At 41.5% G+C, this 22,556-nt stretch overlaps 1 protein-coding gene and 1 long non-coding RNA gene across 7 annotated transcripts in view; one reads left to right on the top strand and one right to left on the bottom strand.

Annotated features, from left to right (window-relative positions):
* Positions 1–10,800, top strand: part of HHIP (hedgehog interacting protein) — a 74,550-nt gene extending 63,750 nt beyond the window's left edge. Inside the window, exons 12-14 of one of the 5 annotated variants that reach the window (XM_033159719.1) lie at positions 6,385–6,533; positions 8,657–8,785; positions 10,427–10,800. In XM_033159719.1, coding sequence (XP_033015610.1) covers positions 6,385–6,533; positions 8,657–8,785; positions 10,427–10,551 — 403 coding nt within the window. In that variant the 3' untranslated portion in view covers positions 10,552–10,800. Of the gene's footprint in view, positions 1–6,384; positions 6,534–8,656; positions 10,355–10,426 lie in introns of those variants that run through there. The other 4 variants (XM_033159720.1, XM_033159724.1, XM_033159723.1 and 1 more) reach the window with 4 other exon arrangements.
* On the bottom strand, positions 9,331–21,617 carry LOC117052683. Of its 2 annotated transcripts, XR_004427308.1 has the most exons (3): positions 21,405–21,617; positions 17,874–17,990; positions 9,331–11,391 (listed from the first exon to the last, which is right to left on the bottom strand). It is a non-coding gene; the product is annotated as an uncharacterized LOC117052683 (long non-coding RNA). The 2 variants fall into 2 exon arrangements; XR_004427309.1 differs by lacking the exons at positions 17,874–17,990; positions 21,405–21,617 and adding an exon at positions 13,748–13,841.
* Positions 21,618–22,556: the final 939 nt, after the last annotated feature.

The following is a 22,556-nucleotide window of genomic DNA, read 5'->3' as shown; positions in this document are numbered from 1 at the left end:
TCTGGGCTTGGAATTGAGACCAAAAGAAAAAAAAGATCCCATGGACAGGGCTTTCAGGAAGAAAAGTACATGTCAGCATGAAACTGCATGTAGGCACACACATGCGCCATTGTATGTAATGTACATTGACTGATTATGTTGAACACAGGGCTGCCAAATCACAATGATTGAGACTTCTAAGTATGAAGATCAGCTTAAGCCTCTGGAACTCATGAAGTGGTTTGCTCACCCGACCTGTCCATGACTCTGACTTCACTTATCATTCTATTGGCTCTGCTGAGAGGCCAGCTGCCTTTGGCTTTCCTTCAAGTGTCACCTCACAGCAGCCATTCCATCAGGCTCCAGCAGAGGCAGAGAATGGAAGCAGGGCTATTCCATCGGCTGTGCTGAAAGACAAGCTGCCTGTGTCCCTTCCTTTCTCCTCTCACATCTGTCACCTAGTAATGCACATTCCATCAGTCTACCTGAACTGTTTCTATCCCAACTTGACATTGTAAGAACTGTAGCTTTAAGAGCTGGTGTCTAAGTTTTTTAGCCCCTTCCTCCTCCTGCCCTTTCCCCTTTTATGTTGTTTCTTCTAGATAGTAAGCCTGAGGGCAGGAGCTGTCTTGTGCTGTGGGCTGCTCTGTGCTGCTCGGGAACTCTTTTTAGCTGGAATGTGGGGCAAAATGCTTTCAATTAAAAAAAAATGAAACAAGTGTAACATGACCCAAAGTATCCAAAAATGCATTTCTGGAGCTCATGGATACATATAGTAGCATAGAATTACAGAGCTGGAAGGGATCTCAATTCATCTAGCTCAGCGACAATGAAGGAAGTCCACCACCAGAACATTCCTGAGAGTTGGCCATCCACACTATGCTTACAACCCTCTAGCAAGGGAGAATTCAGTACCTTCCAAGGCAGTTTCAGCACGTGAAGGTTTATTATTGTGTGACACTATCATAAGACAAGATGCTCAGTTTATTTCATTACACGGTAGTCATGAAAACTTGATTACTTCTATATGTTCTTTGCGGTATATTACGGAGCTGCAATCCTAATGTGTGTGTGTGCTACTTGTGAGGGATCCCACTCCCTCACCCTTTTCGATTCTTCCCCAACCGTGACTCTCCCTAGCTTTCACTGTCCACTAGGATGAATCCTTCATTGGTTATATGGGAGTGTCTCTGGGGTACCTCAGTGCTTTACGTTCTTAAAGTGAAACTCCTGCCACCTTGGGATCTCCCGCCCTGGGTTCCCAAACTGCTGCAGCTTGCCCTTTCGTTCTGGCAACTGCGTGGCACCTTTGGCTTCCCTGCCCAGTCCTCTGTGTGTTAGGTAAATAAGCCACCCGTCCCTTTTACCTCAAGGAAACCTCTCGTGCTTTTCCCCTCAACCACACCTCTAGAAGTACTGACGCACTGCCACAGTCAGCGAACGTTTAAACACTTTTAACTTTATTAAGGTAACTTGAAAACATGGATATCTTGAGTCAGTACTGGTACAAATCTTCTTATATAATTCAGCTCAGTTACAATCTTTCCTGCATCCCGTTAGCAATGGTAAATGACCTTTCCTCCCATTCCCCAAAGCCTAACCTCGCAGTTTCTCTTTCTAAACCTCCACACCCAACTGCCAAACCCCCAACTGCCTTTCCAGGTTGTTCCCCCTCCTTTTAGAATGCCCAGTAGCTCCGCCTCCCAGGGAACACCTACCTAACATGGGAGTGATAGGTTAACCCATGATGAACCAGGCCTTATTCCGCCACATTCGTCCCACCCCCAAAGTCATTGCATAGGCATAGTTATACACTTTAAACAATGCCGAAGCAATGTATTGGAGCTTAATCAAAACCCACAACATAGTACTTCCCTTTTGTACACAACTTCTATGTTGCAACATAACTTAACAAATAATTTACTTTTTCCTGTATCTTATTTCCACCATAACAACTACTTTGGCACTTATACACATTTCTAATTTGGAATACCATTTGCTATCTTTCTATTTTTTTTTTCACTCTAGCATTCAGTCCTTAAAACATCTTGATAATGCATCAGCTATGACATTATCCTTCCCTTTTACATGTTTAATGTCAAAGTTGTAATCTTGCAAAGGCATACTCCATCGAATTAATTTATTATTGGTGCCTTTTACTTGGTTTAACCACCTCAAAGGAGAGTGATCGGTACACAGGGTGAATTTTCTTCCCCACAAGTAAGGCTTTAGTTTTCCAATCGACCACACTATTGCTAAACACTCCCGCTCTAACCTGTGTTGTTGTTTTTTTTGTGTGTGACAGGTCTAGGCCATTCATTAATTGCTTTGACCTTGCTGTGGTCAGGCCTGATGACCCCACTTCCTAAAATGTGTCCCAAATACCATACTTGCCTCATGCCAATTTGACCATTAACCTTCAATATTACCTGGTTTCTGTCAAAATATGGTTTCAACATATTGACATGAAAAACTTTACATCGTCTCTCTTCAACATTTAACTCAACTAGATAGTTCACCGCTGATAGTTTTTCTATCACTCTAAAGGGTCCATCCCAGGAAACCTCGAGCTTCCGCTGTCGTCTGGGCCTCAACACCAGGACTTGGTCACCAGTTTGTAAATTCCGATCTCTGGCGTGTGCATCGTACCATCTTTTCTGTTGTGCTCTTTTTAAATTACAGGATGATAGTTCCTTAAGTTCCTGTAAATCACTTTGTAGATCCTGAAGATAGGTTAAGACGTCCGCATTCCCAATGGGTTCCTTTCCATTCCCATTCCGGGCCAATAAAACCACGCTTTTATTCTGTCTCTGGTTTTATTAATGCCTAGATAAGCAGCCATGGGTGACTCCAGTGCCAGCTGTAAAACTTGTAGTCGGTATTTCCGGGGCAAAACCAACTTTTTTTTTTTTTTTTCATTTTCCATTTGGCTGCACCTTTTCTCCTTTTGGCTATTTTCATTTTCCACTTGGCTGCACCTTTTCTCCTTTTGGCTATTTTCATTTTCCACTTGGCTGCACCTTTTCTCCTTTTGGCTGTTTTATGACGTCTCCCTTCTATTGCAGTAAACAGGCAGGGATTCTCTAAAGTCACTTCAGAGTCAGGACCCTGCACCTCATCCCACAAGTCTCTCAAAGATTCATCTTCCCTCTGTTCCACTAAAACCTGGGTGCTAGATTCCTGTGCATTTGGTAGCGTAATCAGTACTTCCTCTCTCACAGGCTCTGTGTTTGGTGCATTAATGGCAGGATTTGAACCCACAAGGGCTTTTGATTCCGCTCTTGTGATAGCATGTATTTGAGGTCTCCGGTTGGCTAGGTCGTTGCCTATCAGGACAGGAACCTCCAGATCATCCCAAAGACCCACTGTCCACTTGCCATTGAAATCTTGATACTGAATATTCACTTCTGCTACCTGCACCTCAAACTCCGGTCCCCATATACCTTTTATGCTGTAAGATTGGTTTGAGAGATATTGTTCCTTAGGAATACAACTAGGTCTCATCAGAGTAACTTCCGACTCAGAGTCCTGTAGTCCCACTAACTCTTGTCCATTTACTCTGACAGTCTCCATAAATTCCTTATTAACCTCTTCCTCAGCTCTCCAGACCTGCATAACTTTTGCAGAAGCCTCTGTTTGACTATACGTTGGCTCCTGGACTGGTGTCTGCGGAAGGTTTTTAGTATCTGTTTGAAGTAACAGTTTTACTGGCTTTGCAACAGCAGCTGCAGTTTGTGCCTTGACCACTAGAGAGCATTTATTTTGTATGTGACTCTCACTTTCACAAAAGAAGCACGTAATTTTCTTTTGAGGAGACTTATCAGACTCGGATTGTCTGACAGGATTGGGTTCTTGTCTTTCCTTTCCTTCCCCAGCTTGCCACAGTTTATTTTTCTGTGAAGGCGTAAAGAATGTGACTTCATTACTATCTTGGCTCTGAGATAATTTTGCTCTTAGCCGTATCTCCTCCAGCCTCAGTCTTCCCAACTGCAATTCTCTCTCCATAGCGAATCTCTCCCGTTCTGCCTCAACCTTGGCTAATTGTATTCTTTCAGATTGCATTCTCTCCTCAGCAGCTATCTTAGCCTTTTCTTCCTCAACCTTCGCTAATTGTACCCGTTCTTCTGAAGCTAAACGCTCCTTCTCTTTCTTAGCTTCTAATTTATTTTTCTCTTTTTCAGCTTCCAATTTATTTTTCTCTTTTTCAGCTTCCAATTTATTTTTCTCTTTTTCAGCTTCCAATTTATTTTTCTCTTTTTCAGCTTCCAATTTATTTTTCTCTTTTTCAGCTTCCAATTTATTTTTCTCTTTTTCAGCTTCCAATTTATTTTTCTCTTTTTCAGCTTCAATTCTGGCCATCTCTAACTTCATTTTCATCATCTCTAACTCTACATTAGGGTTTTCTCTGGTTTCCGCCTCATCGGGTCTCTCATCACCCTTAGCTTCCCTAGCTTTCCTCAGGTGAGCCATTTTTCTGACAGAAAAAATACAGTTGTCTGATTCTCAACTAAACAGGCGTGTGGGTGTTGTTTACGGATCACGACGCTGCCACCAAATAAATGTGAGGGATCCCACTCCCTCACCCTTTTCGATTCTTCCCCAACCGTGACTCTCCCTAGCTTTCACTGTCCACTAGGATGAATCCTTCATTGGTTATATGGGAGTGTCTCTGGGGTACCTCAGTGCTTTACGTTCTTAAAGTGAAACTCCTGCCACCTTGGGATCTCCCGCCCTGGGTTCCCAAACTGCTGCAGCTTGCCCTTTCGTTCTGGCAACTGCGTGGCACCTTTGGCTTCCCTGCCCAGTCCTCTGTGTGTTAGGTAAATAAGCCACCCGTCCCTTTTACCTCAAGGAAACCTCTCGTGCTTTTCCCCTCAACCACACCTCTAGAAGTACTGACGCACTGCCACAGTCAGCGAACGTTTAAACACTTTTAACTTTATTAAGGTAACTTGAAAACATGGATATCTTGAGTCAGTACTGGTACAAATCTTCTTATATAATTCAGCTCAGTTACAATCTTTCCTGCATCCCGTTAGCAATGGTAAATGACCTTTCCTCCCATTCCCCAAAGCCTAACCTCGCAGTTTCTCTTTCTAAACCTCCACACCCAACTGCCAAACCCCCAACTGCCTTTCCAGGTTGTTCCCCCTCCTTTTAGAATGCCCAGTAGCTCCGCCTCCCAGGGAACACCTACCTAACATGGGAGTGATAGGTTAACCCATGATGAACCAGGCCTTATTCCGCCACACTACTGGGATATATGATTGCCAACAGACATTCTGAATTGTTAAATCTATAATAATCTGTGTCAGTTTCGGCCTCTGGGCTATATGAATAGATGGTAGCTTATGGGGGGATTTTTGTGAGATATTTTTTTCTGATGTGCTCCCAACTTTCTCCAGCAGGGATCCTCCCACTCTGTTTAATCTAGAGTCCGCTGTTATCTTTCCACAAATCTGAACCAAGCAGTGATAGATCAGACAAGTTCAAAAATACATGTTAAAAATAAGATTAAGCTACAGCAAACATGGGGGAAAGAAAAAGCAACATGTACAAAACTATTGGTTCTTATGTGAAATTGTCTATTAGCTTGCAAACACAGGTGACTTCCAGTTGCCTCAAGTACAGTTCTGACCCCAGGTCCAGTTGTCCCTCCTGGTTCTCCTGTTCTGTGCTTGCTTCATTACTCTAGTTCCTCAATCCCAGGTCTTTCCCCCTTCCACCTACACATACTTTGTTCGTTCTCCCTCTAACTATAGTGGGTCATGGGTTCGAGCCCCTGTGTTGGGCAAAAAATTCCTGCATTACAGGGGTTTGGACTAGATTATTCTCATGGCCCCTTCCAACTCTATGAGTTAATGATTAATAATGTAGTTCTATTCACAGGTAAGTAGGTAGAATATGTGCATGCCATTTTAGTCCTACACATCACTGCTAAAAAATATTAGTAAGAAGTTCAAAAAATCAGTGGCACCATTATCATTAACTGCTGATACTGGTGTGTTTGAAATGAGATTTTAAAAACGGATGGCAACTTCATTCTTACTAGCACCTAAATTAATTTTTAAAAGTTCTGTTTTTACCAAGATAGCAGAATGTCCAAGAGGACTTAGGAGGAGCTATTAAACTATAAAGCAGTGTGACCAGGCTTCTTTGAAAATATTGTTGCTGGCTATAATGATTGCTGAATAGCATATTGTTCTAAAACAGTGGATTTCATCATCATAAAAACTCTCAAAACGTATGCAAGATATAATTTTCCACAACTTTGGAAACTCTGTTGCATGGACCATTTTAAACAGCTTTCTTTTGGAGGAAAAAAATGAATCCAGTCTATGTGTAAACAATTTCTCTTTGACCCTGACTTTTAAATATATATGTTGCCTGTATATTTTTCTACAGGCCTTTAGTCCCAGAAGAATGCAAAAGAACAGCTCTTCCTGCCCAGATATTGACATCTGAATGCTCAAGGCATTGTCGAAATGGGCACTGCACTCCCACGGGAAAATGCTGCTGTAATCAAGGCTGGGAAGGCGAGTTCTGCAGAATTGGTTAGTATTCCGTTCACAATAATTCATGGAAATAGCAAGCTTCCATCAACTTCTGACAAAAGTTGTGTTTTTTTACATCCATATATTTTAAATTCCTCATTTACTCAAGCTTCTATCAGCAAGCAATGAATGGGTGGGAGGGAAGGGAAATCACAAAGAGCAAGAGACTAGGAAATTTGCTTTCATCAAATGACGTGTGCATTTGATAAACTGTGCCAAAGCTATCCTGGATGTTGCTCATATGTAGTGTGTTTGGGACCACTGGAATGAAACGACACACATCTGGGGACTAACACTATCACCAAACATAAACATTCATTTGCCACCCTTCAAATGCTTCTCCATGCTTTCAGTCAGTTTCTCTGTGCATACAAGAGGAGCTAAGCTGTGGAAATAGACCTGGGGATGAGAAGATGGAAGTGGCATACAGGTTAAATGGAGAGAATGAGTGAGGCAAGAAAACCTCTGAAGCATGCAGCCAGTGGCGTCGCTAGCCTCTGCGCTGCTGGGGGCGGCGGCAGCGCAGAGGCACCCCCCTGGGGGAGGGGCACGACGCGTGCGTCGTGACGTCATCATGACGTCACGACGCACGTGTATGCAGAAAGGGGGGATTTCCCCCTTTCCGAGGCTTTTTTTCGGCAGGGGGTGGTGACCAGCGAGGAGGGGGTGAGAAGCGTGACCCCCCCCTCGCTGGTCGGCCCCCCCCCCGCCGAAAAAAAGCGGGCGGAAAGCCTGGAAAAGAAGCAGAGCGGCGCTTAAACGCGCCTGCTCTGCTTCCTTTCCAGGCTTTCCCCGCCCCCCCCCGCGGTTTTTTTCGGCGGGGGGTGACCAGCGAGGAGGGGGTGACAAGCGTGACCCCCCCCGCTGGTTGGCCCCCCCCCCGCCGAAAAAAAGCGGGCGGAAAGCCTGGAAAAGAAGCAGAGCGGCGCTTAAACGCGCCTGCTCTGCTTCCTTTCCAGGCTTTCCCCGCCCCCCCGCGGTTTTTTTCGGCGGGGGGGTGACCAGCGAGGAGGGGGTGACAAGCGTGACCCCCCCCCGCTGGTCGGCCCCCCCCCGCTGAAAAAAAGCAGGCGGAAAGCCTGGAAAAGAAGCAGAGCGGCGCTTAAACGCGCCTGCTCTGCTTCCTTTCCCGGCCCCCCCCCCCCCCGCGGTTTTTTTCGGCGGGGGGTGGTGACCAGCGATGAGGGGGTGACCAGCGTGACACCCCCCCTCGCTGGTCGACCCCCCCCCGCCGAAAAAAGCGGCAGCAGCACCCCATCCGGGTGCTGCTGCTCCTGGGGTGACGGAGGGCGCAGCGGCGCGTGGGAGTGGCGGGAGGGGCCGCCGCTTGTCACCCCCACCCGCCGCTGCTCACCCTGTCGCTGGGGGCGTACCGCCCCCACCGCCCCTCCCCAGCGACGCCCCTGCATGCAGCCATAGAGTCCTTGAGGGACATCTGTCTCGCCATACTGTTCGAAGACCAGAAGGAACTTCCTAAGGTCATTCTATTCAAAGGAGACATTCTGACCACCGCCATCTGGCCAGCTAAGGGCAATGCACTCCAGGAAGGGATCCTAATGAGTTAGAACAGTGTCTATTGATGTAATACTTACCCTGTCCAAGAGTCTCTGTGGACCCTCCCAATGCTCACTCTGAATGAGTTGGAGCAAAATAAAACATATAATTTTAGATTAATTTGTACATTTCACAGCCATATTTTAACAACAACAACAACAACAACAACTTGATTTTAAAATGGAGCTCTGGATCATTAGAATTCCTTGCAGCTCAAGGAATTTCTTTACCAAAGAAAAAGACAATTGCAGACCATATGCAGAATAACAGTTGATAAGAATGTGGTAGACTTGCTAAATCAGAGAGATACTTTCATGAGCAAGGTATTCTTTTACATATTTCTGTTATATTTTTATCCAAGTTTCTTTTCCCATCCCATAATGTATCATGGCCTATTTTATATTCTGAGAAACAGACAAAAGCAAATGGTTCATTTTTTGGAAATAACTAAATAAATCCATACTGCTGTCATTATGATAGAGAAATAGTTCCCATTTTGTACATACGGATTTTTTTCCTGATTCTCAGGAAAGCCTCTACATAAGAGTTTTTTTGTGTTTTTCTTACAGCAAAATGTGAACCAGCCTGTCGACACGGGGGTGTCTGCATACGACCAAATAAATGCATGTGTAAAAAAGGATATCTTGGTCTTCAATGTGAGCAAGTGGATAGAAACATCCGAAGAGTGACAAGGGCAGGTATTCTTGATCAGATCATAGACATGACATCCTATTTGCTGGATCTAACCAGCTACATTGTATAGTGTCTGGGACTTATTTGGATACCACATTTTCAATGGGCATTTGTTTTTCAAATCTTCTCTTCTCTTCTACCCCCCCCCCCAAAAAAAGACTCTTATCCTGCTTTGAAACTCCAGTGGTTCCACTGGGTTTGTAGATCTGCCTTTTTACCTTTTCAGAGAAGCAAAAACGTACAATTCACGCACAAACATCTGGTTGCATAACTAGTGGAATTCCAAAATTATATTTCCTCATGTGAAGTAGTTTACACAGAAATGCCACTGTTACCACAAATAATTTCCAATGGTGTCACTATGAATTATTTGATATCCCACCATTTTTTGTGTATAACTATCTGAGTATAGCAATCAGAAAAGGAGTTTTGAAACTGTTGGCCATTATTAAATTTTGATTTTAACCATGGTTAAGATATTTGGCAGGTGGATTCAAATGACCAATTGCCATCAAATTCATGTAACAATAAACACATTGGTATCCCCCCCCCCTTCCATTAAAAGCTGTTCTCTGAACAGGATGGGAAAAGGGTATTGTAGTAAGAGCTATTATCCACTGGAATCTTCAGATGACCAAATTATGACATTAAAATTGCAGTTATCGTATCAAAAACATGACCATGTGAATCCACCCCATCGTTATAATACAATGTTTCGGAACTCCTGAATGCATTCTTATATAGACAATTCATTGTAAGATTGTAATCTACACTTCTATCAATGTAACAGAATGTTATGCACTTAACTACTTTACCTGGCATAGATGCAAAAATCTGGCTATCGCAGCTTAATTTCCACACTGTTTCAAGTTCTTCATAATTAAATTATATCTGCATATTTTAAAACCAGTCATTGTAGAAGGTCTGTTTTTTTGTTTTTTTACTGAATATCTTATTTAACAATGGGCACTGGGTTTGTGTTACATATTTATATTATTTTATTTTATTTTAATTTTTTTATAATATAGACATCATCTAGATGAACAGCTTTGCCATGTCCTGTCAAATACTAAAGTTACATTTTTCTCCAAATTAATTGGAATGACGGGGAGCGAAAGAGCAAACACACTCTTTAATGTGTTGTGGACATAATGTAGAAAGGTATCCTTGTGTCAGCCTTTGTTCGTAATCGACGGAGAACAGCTGCAGCCAATCAACCAGTCGCTGCAAACGTTGATAGAGTTCTTTCCACTATATCAGGACTGGCCCATTTTTATATGGTATATGAATTTATTGCAGAATTCACATTGAATGGAACTTCACTGGATGGGAGCTCACTTTAGCTAAAGTCTTGCCTGTGTTAAGAGGACACTTGTACAAATCATTAAAAATATGATTATTGCCAAATATGGTTCAAAATGTAAATGTTTCTTGGAGAGTTAACATAATGCTGTTTCCTCTTTGTAAATGTATCAATAAATTTGATGTACATGCTGTATTCAGAATTGTTAAAGTATTGATTAATATTGGAACTATAGGATCACCCCCAGAATTTAAAATGCTTATTTCTGCAATACTTGTGCTGTAGTCTGTGTGTTCATACTTGCGGTATATATCAATTTCTCTTTGTGCTATTGTTTTTGCAGAGAAGTCTTCCCACACAGAAAGAAGGGAAGAGCAAGGGTGCCCTTCGTCCCACAGTTCATCAAACACCTGTTCCTCCTACACCAACAGTGTGCAATGTTTTAAGCAATGTAGCCTGACACTTTGACCAAACATTCCCAGCCTCCTTGACAATGGTATCTGTAGGAGAGGGAACGCATTTATAAGAGTGAGTTCTTCAGTCACTAAATGAAATCAAGCCATTTCTTCATAAAATTTAGTACTGCTGCAATTTGTAAGCAAAACGCAATAGGTAAGCTGTTCGTGTCCAAACATCTGTTTTAGAGACAGCAGAAGGAAGCAGCGCCTGCACTTGCCATCCACCTATGATTCCTCTTGGGTTTCAAGTGACCTCCTGACAAATGGAAATTGGTTGAGAAATCTTGGTCGAGTGCTTAGTGAACAATGGGGCAGCATTAAAAAGTGCATGCATAATTTTGCACAATGTAGACCCAACTGACACTCTATTCAGAGAAGGTTCAGGATTAAATGAGCATGGAGACCAAATTACCCTCTTACCCCAGAAAAGGGTGGTCTCTTCCAGTCATGCTAGCACGTCATTGGCTAAGCAGTGTGACAAATCTCGCAATGAACCCTGCAATAGCCTGCATCTGTAGGTTAATAGCAGCCCTTTGTCTCCATTGCTTTCTCCCTATAGTCTTTTTACTGAATCACATCACAAAAAGTTTTACAATTAAAAAAAATGTCCTGGCAACCATTTTTGTACATTGACCTTACATTCTAATCTTCTCTTATTCAACATGGGGGTGGCATTAACAAAATGTGAACTTCTAGAGAATGAGGCAGCTGTCTAAATCTATCAAATTGTGCTGTTTTATTAAACATTACACTGTTCACATAGCTTTGCCAGAGTAAGAATGAAGTTACTGCAACATTTACAAGCCACTCACATTTAGATGATTCAAATAGCTGGTATTTCCATGCAGACCTGGGTGAGGGAGAAAGAGAGGGTTTTTTCATAGCTAGCAAAACTTTATCTATGACAAGCATCTTCGGTTCCTATGTTTTTCAAGCAATTTAAACAATAGAAGGTAAACTGGTAACAAGGGCCCGAGGCTGCATTCTTATAGAAGGTTAAAATCTTGGAGTAAATATGTCAACCACACACATTGGTTCATAAAAAACACAGGGATGTATAATAACTGAAATCATGGCATTATTTTGTCAGTGATTATACAAAAAAAAAAAAAAGACCTCTTGCCAATTTGCAATAACTAATTGCAGTGCAAGTGGCAATGACACAAAGTCGTCTTTTATAATATTGAACTGGAGTAGCAATTGAAGCAGCCCAAACTACACAATTAAAATATTGAATTGGAGTAATATGGAAAGGAATGTGTGTCTGTGAACGTCTCCTACAAGTGTATAATATAGCATGAGAACTCCCTGATGGAAGTAAATTCACTGAAAAACTAAGCTGCATATTTATGAAAAGCACCACAATTACTGAAGAGGTCAGTGGATGACTTTAAGCCTTATTTCTAAAAACTGCCCTTTAAGCTTTAAAAAAGAGGCTTAATAGAATATAGTAATTACCTTGAGTAATGGCATGCAAAAATATGTAAATTATTTCTGTGACAATTTCATTGCTAATTAAGCTCACACCATGGCAACTCACAATGCGACCCTAAAAATGAAGTTTACAATGAAACTTTTGCCCCCAGTAAAAATTAAGGTCGGTGGGGAAATCAGTTAATAGGCTCAAAGAAGAACATATGACTTTTGTACTTGTGCTCAAGCTTTTCTTTCATCAGCCTCTCCTGGTCTGCAATTCTAATGAGGTTATTTTGAAATATTGTCTCTGTTTCCACAGCAATGATATTTTGGGGTAGAAAGTGCTCTCAAGCGCAAAAAAACCTCTGCATACGCCAGTGCATATGCGTATATCTACTTATGAGGTTGAATGAATTTCAATAATTTCATCTCTCACCTTTAAAGAACAATGCAAACAAGAACGCTCTTATGAAAAAATATTTAACTAATAATGTATAAATAACTATAGCAACCATTAATTAGTGACAAGCTAATATTTGTGTGTAGACCCACTGGTTTGTCATTACATGACTCTTGAGAGCCTGGATATTTGACAGAAATGTCACAGTTCTTGTGATATTAAGGTGCCACCATTAAGCTATTCTCTAATTAGTTATAGCAGGCCTGTATATTTTCTTCCGTCGGCTGACTATTATGTTGCATGTCCAGGGCATACGATTAGGCCAAAAGCCACAGACTGGCACTCAACAAAGTCCATGTTAAAGGAACTGTATGAAATTTGGGGCATATCCTGCCCTCTGAATCTGCATAGGTTATTGCTCTCCCCACAAGTTTATGTATGTTGTCTGGGATTTATATCCCACACCATGTTCCATATTCCTAGATAATTGGGGACAGGGTTGCAGCCTTAAGGGCTGAAGTTGTACCACTGAAGGTGCAGTGATCAGTTGGTACAGTCAAAGGTAAGGGAAATCTATGGATGTAGAGAGGCCCAGGCTATCAATGGAATTAGCATAGAATTAAGGACTGGTAAGTAAAACATGGGCAACTCTATTTCCATTTATTTCCTTTATCTATGACTGCTCAAAATAATTAACTGTGTGCAGAACTGCAGAGGGCTGCTGAACTCTTATGTTCCCAACATGCTGGATTTTCAGGGCTCAGCTGCCTACACTGATGCTGGATGGGATGATGTCAGGACACTTCGCGCTTGAAGTCTGAATATGCCAGTCCTGTGCTAGGTGGATAAATTATCTGGGTCTCACTCTACGCCTCTCTGGTGCTTATGCCCTTTAGTACCTGACTGCATAGTGAGGAAATCATGTAGACAAGGGCAAAACAAAACCCATTCCTGCCCCACTCTCAACTATAACGGCAGACAGAGAGCAGTGGTTCTGCCCTTTGTGATAAGCTAGACAATGCAGTAATTTGGGTTTCCTCATCATTCCTTATCACAAGACAATATCATCTGTGTGGAATGTTAAGGAAACAGCATTGTTGAGGTTCTCTTATGTTTGGAGGCAGTAATGCTTCTGAATACCAGTTGCTGGAAACCACAGGAGAGGAGAGTGCTATTGTGCTCAAATCCTGCTTAGTAATTTCCCACAAGCAACTGGTTGGCCACTGCGGAAACAGGATGCTGAACTAGATGGGCCATTGGTCTGATCCAGCAGACTCCTCTTATGTTCTTCATCCCCCTAATACAGGGCTCTGCTTTTCTTGGTTTCAGCTCTTTAGCATTCCTAGCCTAATGATTTAATATGTCAAGCAGAACAAAGAGTAACTCTTACTGTTTTAAAAACAAAGCACCAATACAACAGGATACATGCAGAGATATGTGACTAGTCCAGATAGGAGGATGTCTGAACAAATGAAGGTAATCCTATATCTGTTCCCATGGCCCTGGAGTAACAAGCAGTGGAGTTCATAGGTCCATTCATGTACCAAGCCTGCAGATCTTGCTCAGCACAACTTCCCTGTAACATGATAATTCGCAGGATTGCATTTACAAGGAGTAAGGGATGGCTTTTTGTGGCATTTTTACGATTTAAAAGTTTTCCATTATTTTAAAATAAGTGCAGCTCTAACACTGATTTCAGATCACACATGATTATAGAGATCCTCATTCTATATGTAGCATATCTTTATCACACTAGTGTATATAGACATCATAATGTTATCAGCTAAAACATGGGAGACATGTGTTTGAACAAGGAAGAAAGGAGCCATAGATGAAGTCTTTGTTTTCAACGCTACACAACAAAGCCTACATATTGTTAATGAAGTTTAGTATATTACGTATTTGTATTTCTCCTTCAACTTTTCAAACATTGTCTGCTTGCTTATATAACAATAAAACATCTACTTTTTAATCTCTCCAAGTATGTCTGCTATATCCCTCCCCACTCCACAAAATACATTTAGAATTTTTTTGGTTGGGGGGATGACTCTTGAAGGAGAAGGATGAAATTAAGTAAATGTGCCTAGGGTTGCAACTGAAGCCCTGTTATTAGTCCCATGTCTCAAACTAAGCAGATCTGGGCCTGGTCAGTGCTCAAATGGAAGACTACCTGGGAACATGTATACCACCTTGGGTTCCATGTTGGAAGAAAAGTGGGATATAAATGCAAGAAAATAAAAAGCAGTGTAATGGGATTTAGCAGCAGCAGCCTAGGCATGTCTACTCAGAGGTAATTCCTATTGAATTCAGTGGTATTGACGCTTAGGTAAGTGTGTACAGGATTGCAGCCTTAATGTAATTAACCCACATGCTGCTTGACTCAATGAAAGCACATTGCAACCAACTTTTGCTATATTCAGCTGTAGCTCAGTGGTGGACCACATGATCTGCAGACAGAAGGTCCCATCTTTAATCCCTGGCTCCTCCAGCTAAAAGGATCAGGTAGCAGGCAAACATGAAGGTTTCTACATGTGACCCTGAATTGCTGCTACCCACGACAGATAAGGCTAAGCTAAGCAGGCAAGAGCTCGAGCTGGTACAAAGCCTTTCCCTTCTGTTGCAGTGTTTTATTTTTCCTGGCTGTGCCCATAGCAGCTGCACAACAGCTGCAGCTTTTCCACCATGGTGATGGAGAGAGGTGCACCTCTGCCTCCATCCAGTTGCGCCTGGTTATTATAATATCAGAGGGAGCACCAAAAAAAAAAAAAAAGTTACATTTGATAGGCCCTGTTGCACAGGGGGGTAAAAAACAACTCCATAAGGCTCAGGCCCTAATTACTCAGCATATGGTCCTGCCATCATGAGCTGGCTTTGCTTGCTTTGGTGATTTATTAAGAAGTTACAAAAACCTGCTGACATATTTATACGTCTTGTAATTAATATGCACCTGACCTTTCATTTTTGTTTTGAAGAAAGTTTACACATGGGTTTTACCTCAAGTCCTGGGAATGCTCAGCTGGCCTCCATCCTGCAAGCCACTGGCTTTAAGTAATCTCATTGAAATGAGAGACGTGCCAGGATGTGATTTCAGGATGGTGTCCATTTGGAATAATGAGTCTTTCATTCCATCAACACCTCAAAACAACATCTGGGTTATATTTTTCTTTTTCAGTAGAATTGTATTTAGGATTTTTTTATTTTTAAAAAAATCTGTCTCATGGTAGTGTTTCGGGTGTTTTGCTGTCTGGACGCTCATCAACAATTGCCAGGAAGGGTGGAATCACCTGACCAGCTTGGAATCAAAGGATTTGCATTTGGGACCCCACCTCCTCACAATATTACAAACTAATGGGTGGAGAGTACACCTGCTAGGGAACGTAGTATTATTGCTGCAGCTGCAGTTTGTAATGGTCACAGAAGGCTTTGATGGCTCCATTACTCAGGAGGAGATCAAGAGTAAAGGAAATGGGTTTTAAAAAATAAAGAAGTATAACATGTTACATTTATATTCAATAAAGTCTGAAATTTACAAAAGTGAGAGAAAATGTTGGTTCAGCACATTGGGACTTCATGCATTGCTTGAATGCTGGTGGATTACTGTGAGGTCAGACCCACCCTGAGAGTTATTTATGAACTGTGTCATCTTGCAATTCAAAAACACCAATTGCTTATCCTGGCTGTGATCACAAATGCACTTGTGCCAGTGAAGTTTCATTGACGTTTACAGGGATCCAGCAGCTCAAATACATTTAGGACTGCAAAAAAGGAAGGCCAGGAGGACTGTAACCATATCTGGGCATATGCCACCAGCTCAAGCTAACACTAACATTAGCCCCATCAATTGTACTGTTATGACAGCTACTGACTTAGGGGATCTAATTGGAGGTGGGTATCTAACTTAAAGATTCAGGAATCAACATGCCGCTCTTACTTCTCCTGTTTCTTTGGCTTTAAATGTCTCCACTTTACTGTTCAAACTGATATTTATATATTTGCTAATTAAAGTCTGTAAAACATTGCTTACTTTGATGAACCATGTATATTGTATGAATGATATTTGTGAGGTTATGTGGCAAAGGCTTTCGGCTGTCAGGGCTTTCCCCCACCCCACCCCCCAAAAATGGTGCCTACAAGTTTTAAATACTCCAGGGCACCTAACATGAAGGACCTGTGTCAGCCTCCATAGTGTCCCCTCTGGTAGGACGGAGCTGAAGAACAACCCTTCTTATACCAGCATTGCTGTAATGTACCTGGATGGCACAGAAATGGGACAGGATGGTGTTCAGGTTAGAGCTGCATGGATGAGCCAGGAGGAGGCTTCACTGGTTTGGGTGCACTAGTTCACCTGCACAGCCCCAACCTTGCCAACCCACCCTGCCCCATTACCACCCAGGTATGTTGTAGGGATGCCAGTAGAGATGGGTGGCTCTGCAGCTCTGCCCCACTCCTGGGGGAAATTTAAATAGTGCCACCTAAAGCAGGCGAGGTAGGAGAGTGAGTACCCAAAAGTTAGGAGGAACCTGCTTGAAGGCACAGCCTACCAACGAAAAGTGGAGCACCATCTCCGGGAAATGATTGGCAGCATCACTGCCGTGCAGCAGCTGCATCTTCTCTGACTGCGACAGCTAAGGAAGTTGACGGTGGTCCATGAAGATGAAGACTCTTTGATGTTAATCCTGCTGTAGACACAGCTACCCATCTAGAAAAATGTAACGTGATGGATGTAAGTTCTCCCTTGTGTGGCTCTCACCTGCCTCCTTCCATATTTCCTTTGCTTTATGAAAAGGTTGCCTTATACTTAGCTGGACCATTGGTCTATCTAGCTCAGTATCAACACGGACTGGCAGCAGGGTTTTGGATTGGGTGTATTCCCAGCCCTACATAGAGATACTGCGGATTGTACCCAGGACGTTCTTTATGCAAGGCCAATATTCTACCATTTCCCAGATTGATCCAAGGTGAAGATTCCTTCCATCTGCTGTAGCATCAGAGTACCTAGGGTCACATAGTGCCAATCCCAGGCATTGACTAAGGCATTGTTTGAATGATGTGAAGCTTGTCACATTGTGATAACTTAAGGACTCACAATGTAAGCATTGTCCCACTGGTTAATCTTAACCAGTATGTCCAATGGTGAATTTTACAAGAGCACTAGCCATGGGTTCTTCCTCTTGATTAATAGGTTCATCACACCGCCATACATGGATATTCCACGCATTCATTTCAAATGTTGCACCTTGTTTTTTTACAAGGAAGATATATCTGAAAGCCAGCATCAAATTAGCATCAATAATAATGTTGTATGGGTGAGATCAACTATTTGCTTTGGGGGCTCCAACAACATACACGGCACGGCACATAGTCCAATGCAGAGGAGTCACGTTGACCTTACACCATCGCTTTTCATAGAAATAAACAGAAAAGGCTTCTTCAGTAGTCCTATGTTCTATGCTATGAAACGGAGGCTTCCATAGCTGCAAAGAGATTAGCTTTACCTGTTAGTGTTTTACACATACCATTAACAGGGAATTTTCTTCTGTCCTCTGTTTTGCCTGAGAACTTGCTTCTAGGTACCATTTTTGGGATGTGTCTTCAGCATAATGAATAGATGTTGCTTTGAGAAGTATCAGATGCTTTTGGAGCATGGAAATGGAACATATTTTCTCATTAGGTTAATTAACAGCTCTGCTTGGGTGGTATAATTGGGTATAAATTTTCCTCATACCTAAAAAGGATTTTATTTTTATTATGTTTTCTGGTGTCTTTAATTTTTATGGCTTCAACTCTGTTTAGTCTGCATGTAATCCTTGGGAGAGAAACCCCAACATTAAAAAAGAAAATTAATAAAAATAACAGTTCCTTTTCTCCAAACTGGCACTTATTCTATTTTATGATCCTTTCTGTATTTTCCCTCCTTTCTCCTTAGAATTTGCATGCAAATCCTGAAGGAGTAGTCCACAAGTCAGGGAATTTATGATTACATCGTCAAAGTAAACTTAAGCAGGGTGATATATTAAACCTGACAAGATGCTGCTCATTAATCTTTGAAATATAGCCAGGTGTGAAGTAGTTATGAGTGACTTCCAAGCAGCACCCAGTGGTGGGGCTACCTCATGCAATGCTGCCTGGGTGGGGACTGGGAACTGGACATCACTCCAGAAAAATTCAGTTGGATGGAAGGAGAAGGGAAATGTCATACCTCCTTTTGCCAAGGATCTTGCAACCCTTTCAATGTTTTGTTCCAATTAGGCTAGTATGGTCCAGTTGGCAGGATGTTGGCTTTAAGCCTGCTTTGTTTTGCCTTGACAAATTCCTCCATTTCAATTCCTCAGCCTTAAAAATGGAAATAGCAGTGATTGGTGTAGAAGTTTTAGGCCTGATCTGTATAAACTGATGATCATATTGTAGGAGTGTTAGAGTGGATTCCAGTCCATAAAAACTTGTGCCAAAATAAAATTGGGCACTGCCTTGAGCTTCTTGGAAGACACGTGGAATTTAAAAGTCAATGCAAATAATAAATTTTAGTCTTTAAAGTGGTATAAGGCTCATGGCTGTTAATGTGGGACTATGCCACATCAGACTATGGGTGAAGCATGATGGGGGGAAATTGTATGAAATGGAACCAGTGCAAAAAAAAACCCCAAAACAAAACAATGGAATGTACGAAATGGAACCAGTGCAAAAAAAAAAAAAAACCCCAAACAAAACAATGGAATGTTACCATTGGTAAAATAAACATGTTAATCCATCCTTAGAACTAATGTAAGCATACAAGGCAGGTATAATATATAACCCTCTCATGTAACTGTATGAGCTCTAGAACAGTGTTTTTCAACCTTTTTTGGGCAAAGGCACACTTGTTTCATGAAAAAAATCACGAGGCACAGCACCATTAGAAAATATTAAAAAAATTAACTCTGTGCCTATATTGACTATATATAAAGTAATTTTTCAATTTTTCCCACGGCACACCAGGCAACATCTCGCGGCACACTAGTGTGCCGCGGAACAGTGGTTGAAAAACACTGCTCTAGAATACAGTCTCCTACCTGAATTCTGATGTGATGCAGTCCCATCATAACTGGGACTTTGCCTTTCATTATCATTCTAAAAAGGAGGGCTAATGCATTATGATGGCTATTGGTAAGAATATATATTAATTATATTTAATCCTCTACAGACTCACATGTGTGGGTTAACTAACAAAGGGGAAATGGTTGTTGCCTGTTTCTAAAAACACAGAGCTATCACATAAAGAGTCCTGGTAGAAGTTTAAATACTATTGTTAGGCAGATTCAAGACGCATAGGAATAGACTATTAAACCTTCTTTTAATTCCATTCCAGCTGCTTGAGGCAGCTGGCCCCCTTCTACTCACATGCAATGAAACAGGCCACACTGAAGTAAATTAAAAATGCTTTACTTACTTAATCCAAGGTTCACAGTCAGGAGAAGAGGGGGATGTGACCCTCTAGCAATTTAGAACTCTGTGGTCCTTAACCCCTTCATATACTAACTAGCATTGTTAGGTTTGACTGCAAGTTTCCATACATTTAATGCACAACTGCAACATAGAAACAAAAATTACAATCAGTTTATAATCAACTATGCTCTACCTCCACTGTTGGAGGCAATATGCTTCTGAATACCAGCTGCTTGGAATTGCTTTTGCACTCAGGTCCTATTTCTGTTAAGCATCTATTACTCCCACTATGCTTATATTGCATGCGTTCAAGATCTAATTGAATCACCCGACTGTATTTTTATGCATTTCATTGCCATTTAATGCCAACCTCCCCATTTTTACAATTTATATGATCTCAAACTGAAGATTGCACTTCATACATCTGATGAAGTAGAGATTCCAGTAGTCCATAAAACATATGCCATAATAGGTTTCTTAGGACGTTAAGGTCTTGGCACTTTTTGCTGCAACAGACCAACATGACTATCCCTCTGGAAAATCTTTTAATGGGTTTCACAACTAAACTGCATTATTACTCTTCTGGTTGTTTTTTTTTAAATAGCTTTTTTTTTTTAAAGCAATTTCCCCCTTGCATGCATGCATACATACAGCTGTCCTTTACCATTTCACATCAAGTTAAATGCAAAACCTCAGGTGAACCAAAAAACATTTTCTGAGCAGCTGTGGAAGTTTGTCATACCTCTGCCCACAAACTATTTCCCTGCTAAGAAAGCCAAAGCTGTCATGTTTTTAAAAAATGAGTTTCTACTGAAACTGAATCCCTGTCTAAACAGAGAGGTTAACAATTTATCCCTCTCTCTGTACCCTTCCACTTTGATTTTTATCTCAAATATTAATTTTTGTTAAGACCACCCATTCACTTCTTTAAGGTAACTTAATCCTGAGATCTCTCATCAACATCTACATCTACAGACAAGTCAAACTTCCCAAGTAGATTGAGAGCACATTTCATTTTTCCATCTGTTGGCTCTTTTTGCATCTGACTGCTGAATATTCTGCATTTCAAAGCCATTATCTGGCTTTGAATTGAACCCAACAGCATTATACTTAATGCTTAAAATCTCTTTAGGAAGTTGGTTTATGCACAGACATCTCTGTGCTTCTAAATATTATTTCAATGAGCTAAAATTTGAATGCAGGGAGCCCGGGCTTTGTTCTTCACAACCACAAAAGCTCCCTGGGTGCCTTTTTGGCAGATCACTATCTCAGCCTAACCTCTCTCTTGCTGTTTGGCTGTTTGTTGTTGTTGGTCACCTTCAGAATGTCAGTATTTTCCAGGAGGGATTCAATCACATGATGGCAATTCAGATTTGCACAATTAAAGTGGATTAAACTGCTCTGGAACAACAACATGGAAAGATGTACAACCATCATCCAAATTGCAATGAAATCGGAATGAATGCTCCTTGCTGTATAACTTCCACATAAACAAATAAGAAAGAGCAGGCTACAACTTTTCTGCAAGCAAATCAAGATGGATGCTCAATAAACAATTCATCTGTTTTTATTGTTTGAGTGAAAATAGATTGGAATGATGAGGCTGCAATCCTACCTCCACTTACCTGAGAGTAACCCTGCCCCCCTTTAATTCAACAGGACTTTCTTCTGACTTATTTACATGGTATGGGTTGGACTGAAAAGCACTAATTCAGTAAAATCCAAGTTACAAGAAAGTTACAACAAAGGAGGGTCACTCTGCATGTTACTTTTGACAAGGAAAAATCGTCTGATCTTGATGAAGATTGGCATTCACCATTTCATGGATCCTGGTTGGCATTTCTCCTGTCCTTACATAGTAATGCCTGATGTCACTCTAACCCTGTTGAATCACAATGTGCTCTACCAGTGAGCTATGACAGGGATCACAACATGTGTATGAGACATGGGGATGAGCACCAGCCTGTTCCAATGCTCCCCCCATGATAATACCAAGGTTGCAGGTTTGATCCTTGTATGGGACAGCTGCAAATTCCTGCATTGCAGCAGGTTGAACTACCGGTAGATGATCCTTCTTCCCACCTAGGACCTGATAGTGCAGTCAACCAAATGGACTTGGAAACTCCCTTCAGGCCTCCCTGCTCAACAAGGGAGGCTGAAGGCAGAGTGGATGTCACACAGGTAGTAGTAGTATCAGCCCCTTGTGCACCTGCTCCTCCTGCAGTGATTCCCTTTTCCCATACAGCAAATGAACTTATGTGAGGTTACATTCATAAGACTGATGTAAAATCACCTCCTGATGACCTGTCAAAGTGAAATTTGAACATGCAGAGCTGCCTCCTCCACCCAGCTTAATTTAACTAGTCTTGTCAACATCCTTTTTTAAACTCTACTTTAAATTCATCCAATGTTTTGTCCATGTGGTAATTGCAAATTTATGCTGATATTCCCACAGATAAACTGCAATACACAAATAAGCCAAACAAGTTGCCCAATAAAAGTCCAGTTTAAAATACAAATGCTGTCCATAAAAACCATACACACACACACACACACACACACACTACTACTACTACTACTACTAATAATAATAATAATAATAACGATAACTCAAATGTCAATAACCTACCATCCAGAATCAAGGCTTATCTTCACAGAATCAAACAAATTAAATTTTTTAAAAACTAAAATTCCGCTCCCTGTAATTATTCTCTCTCTACATTGCTAAGTAGCATTGTGGATGGGATACAGATAACATCTGAATAAGTCAAATGAAC

The sequence above is a fragment of the Lacerta agilis genome, chromosome 9 (genome assembly GCF_009819535.1).
Source record: "Lacerta agilis isolate rLacAgi1 chromosome 9, rLacAgi1.pri, whole genome shotgun sequence".
Classification (NCBI taxonomy): Eukaryota; Metazoa; Chordata; class Lepidosauria; order Squamata; family Lacertidae; genus Lacerta; species Lacerta agilis.
This window is presented reverse-complemented; position numbering and strand designations above follow the sequence as displayed.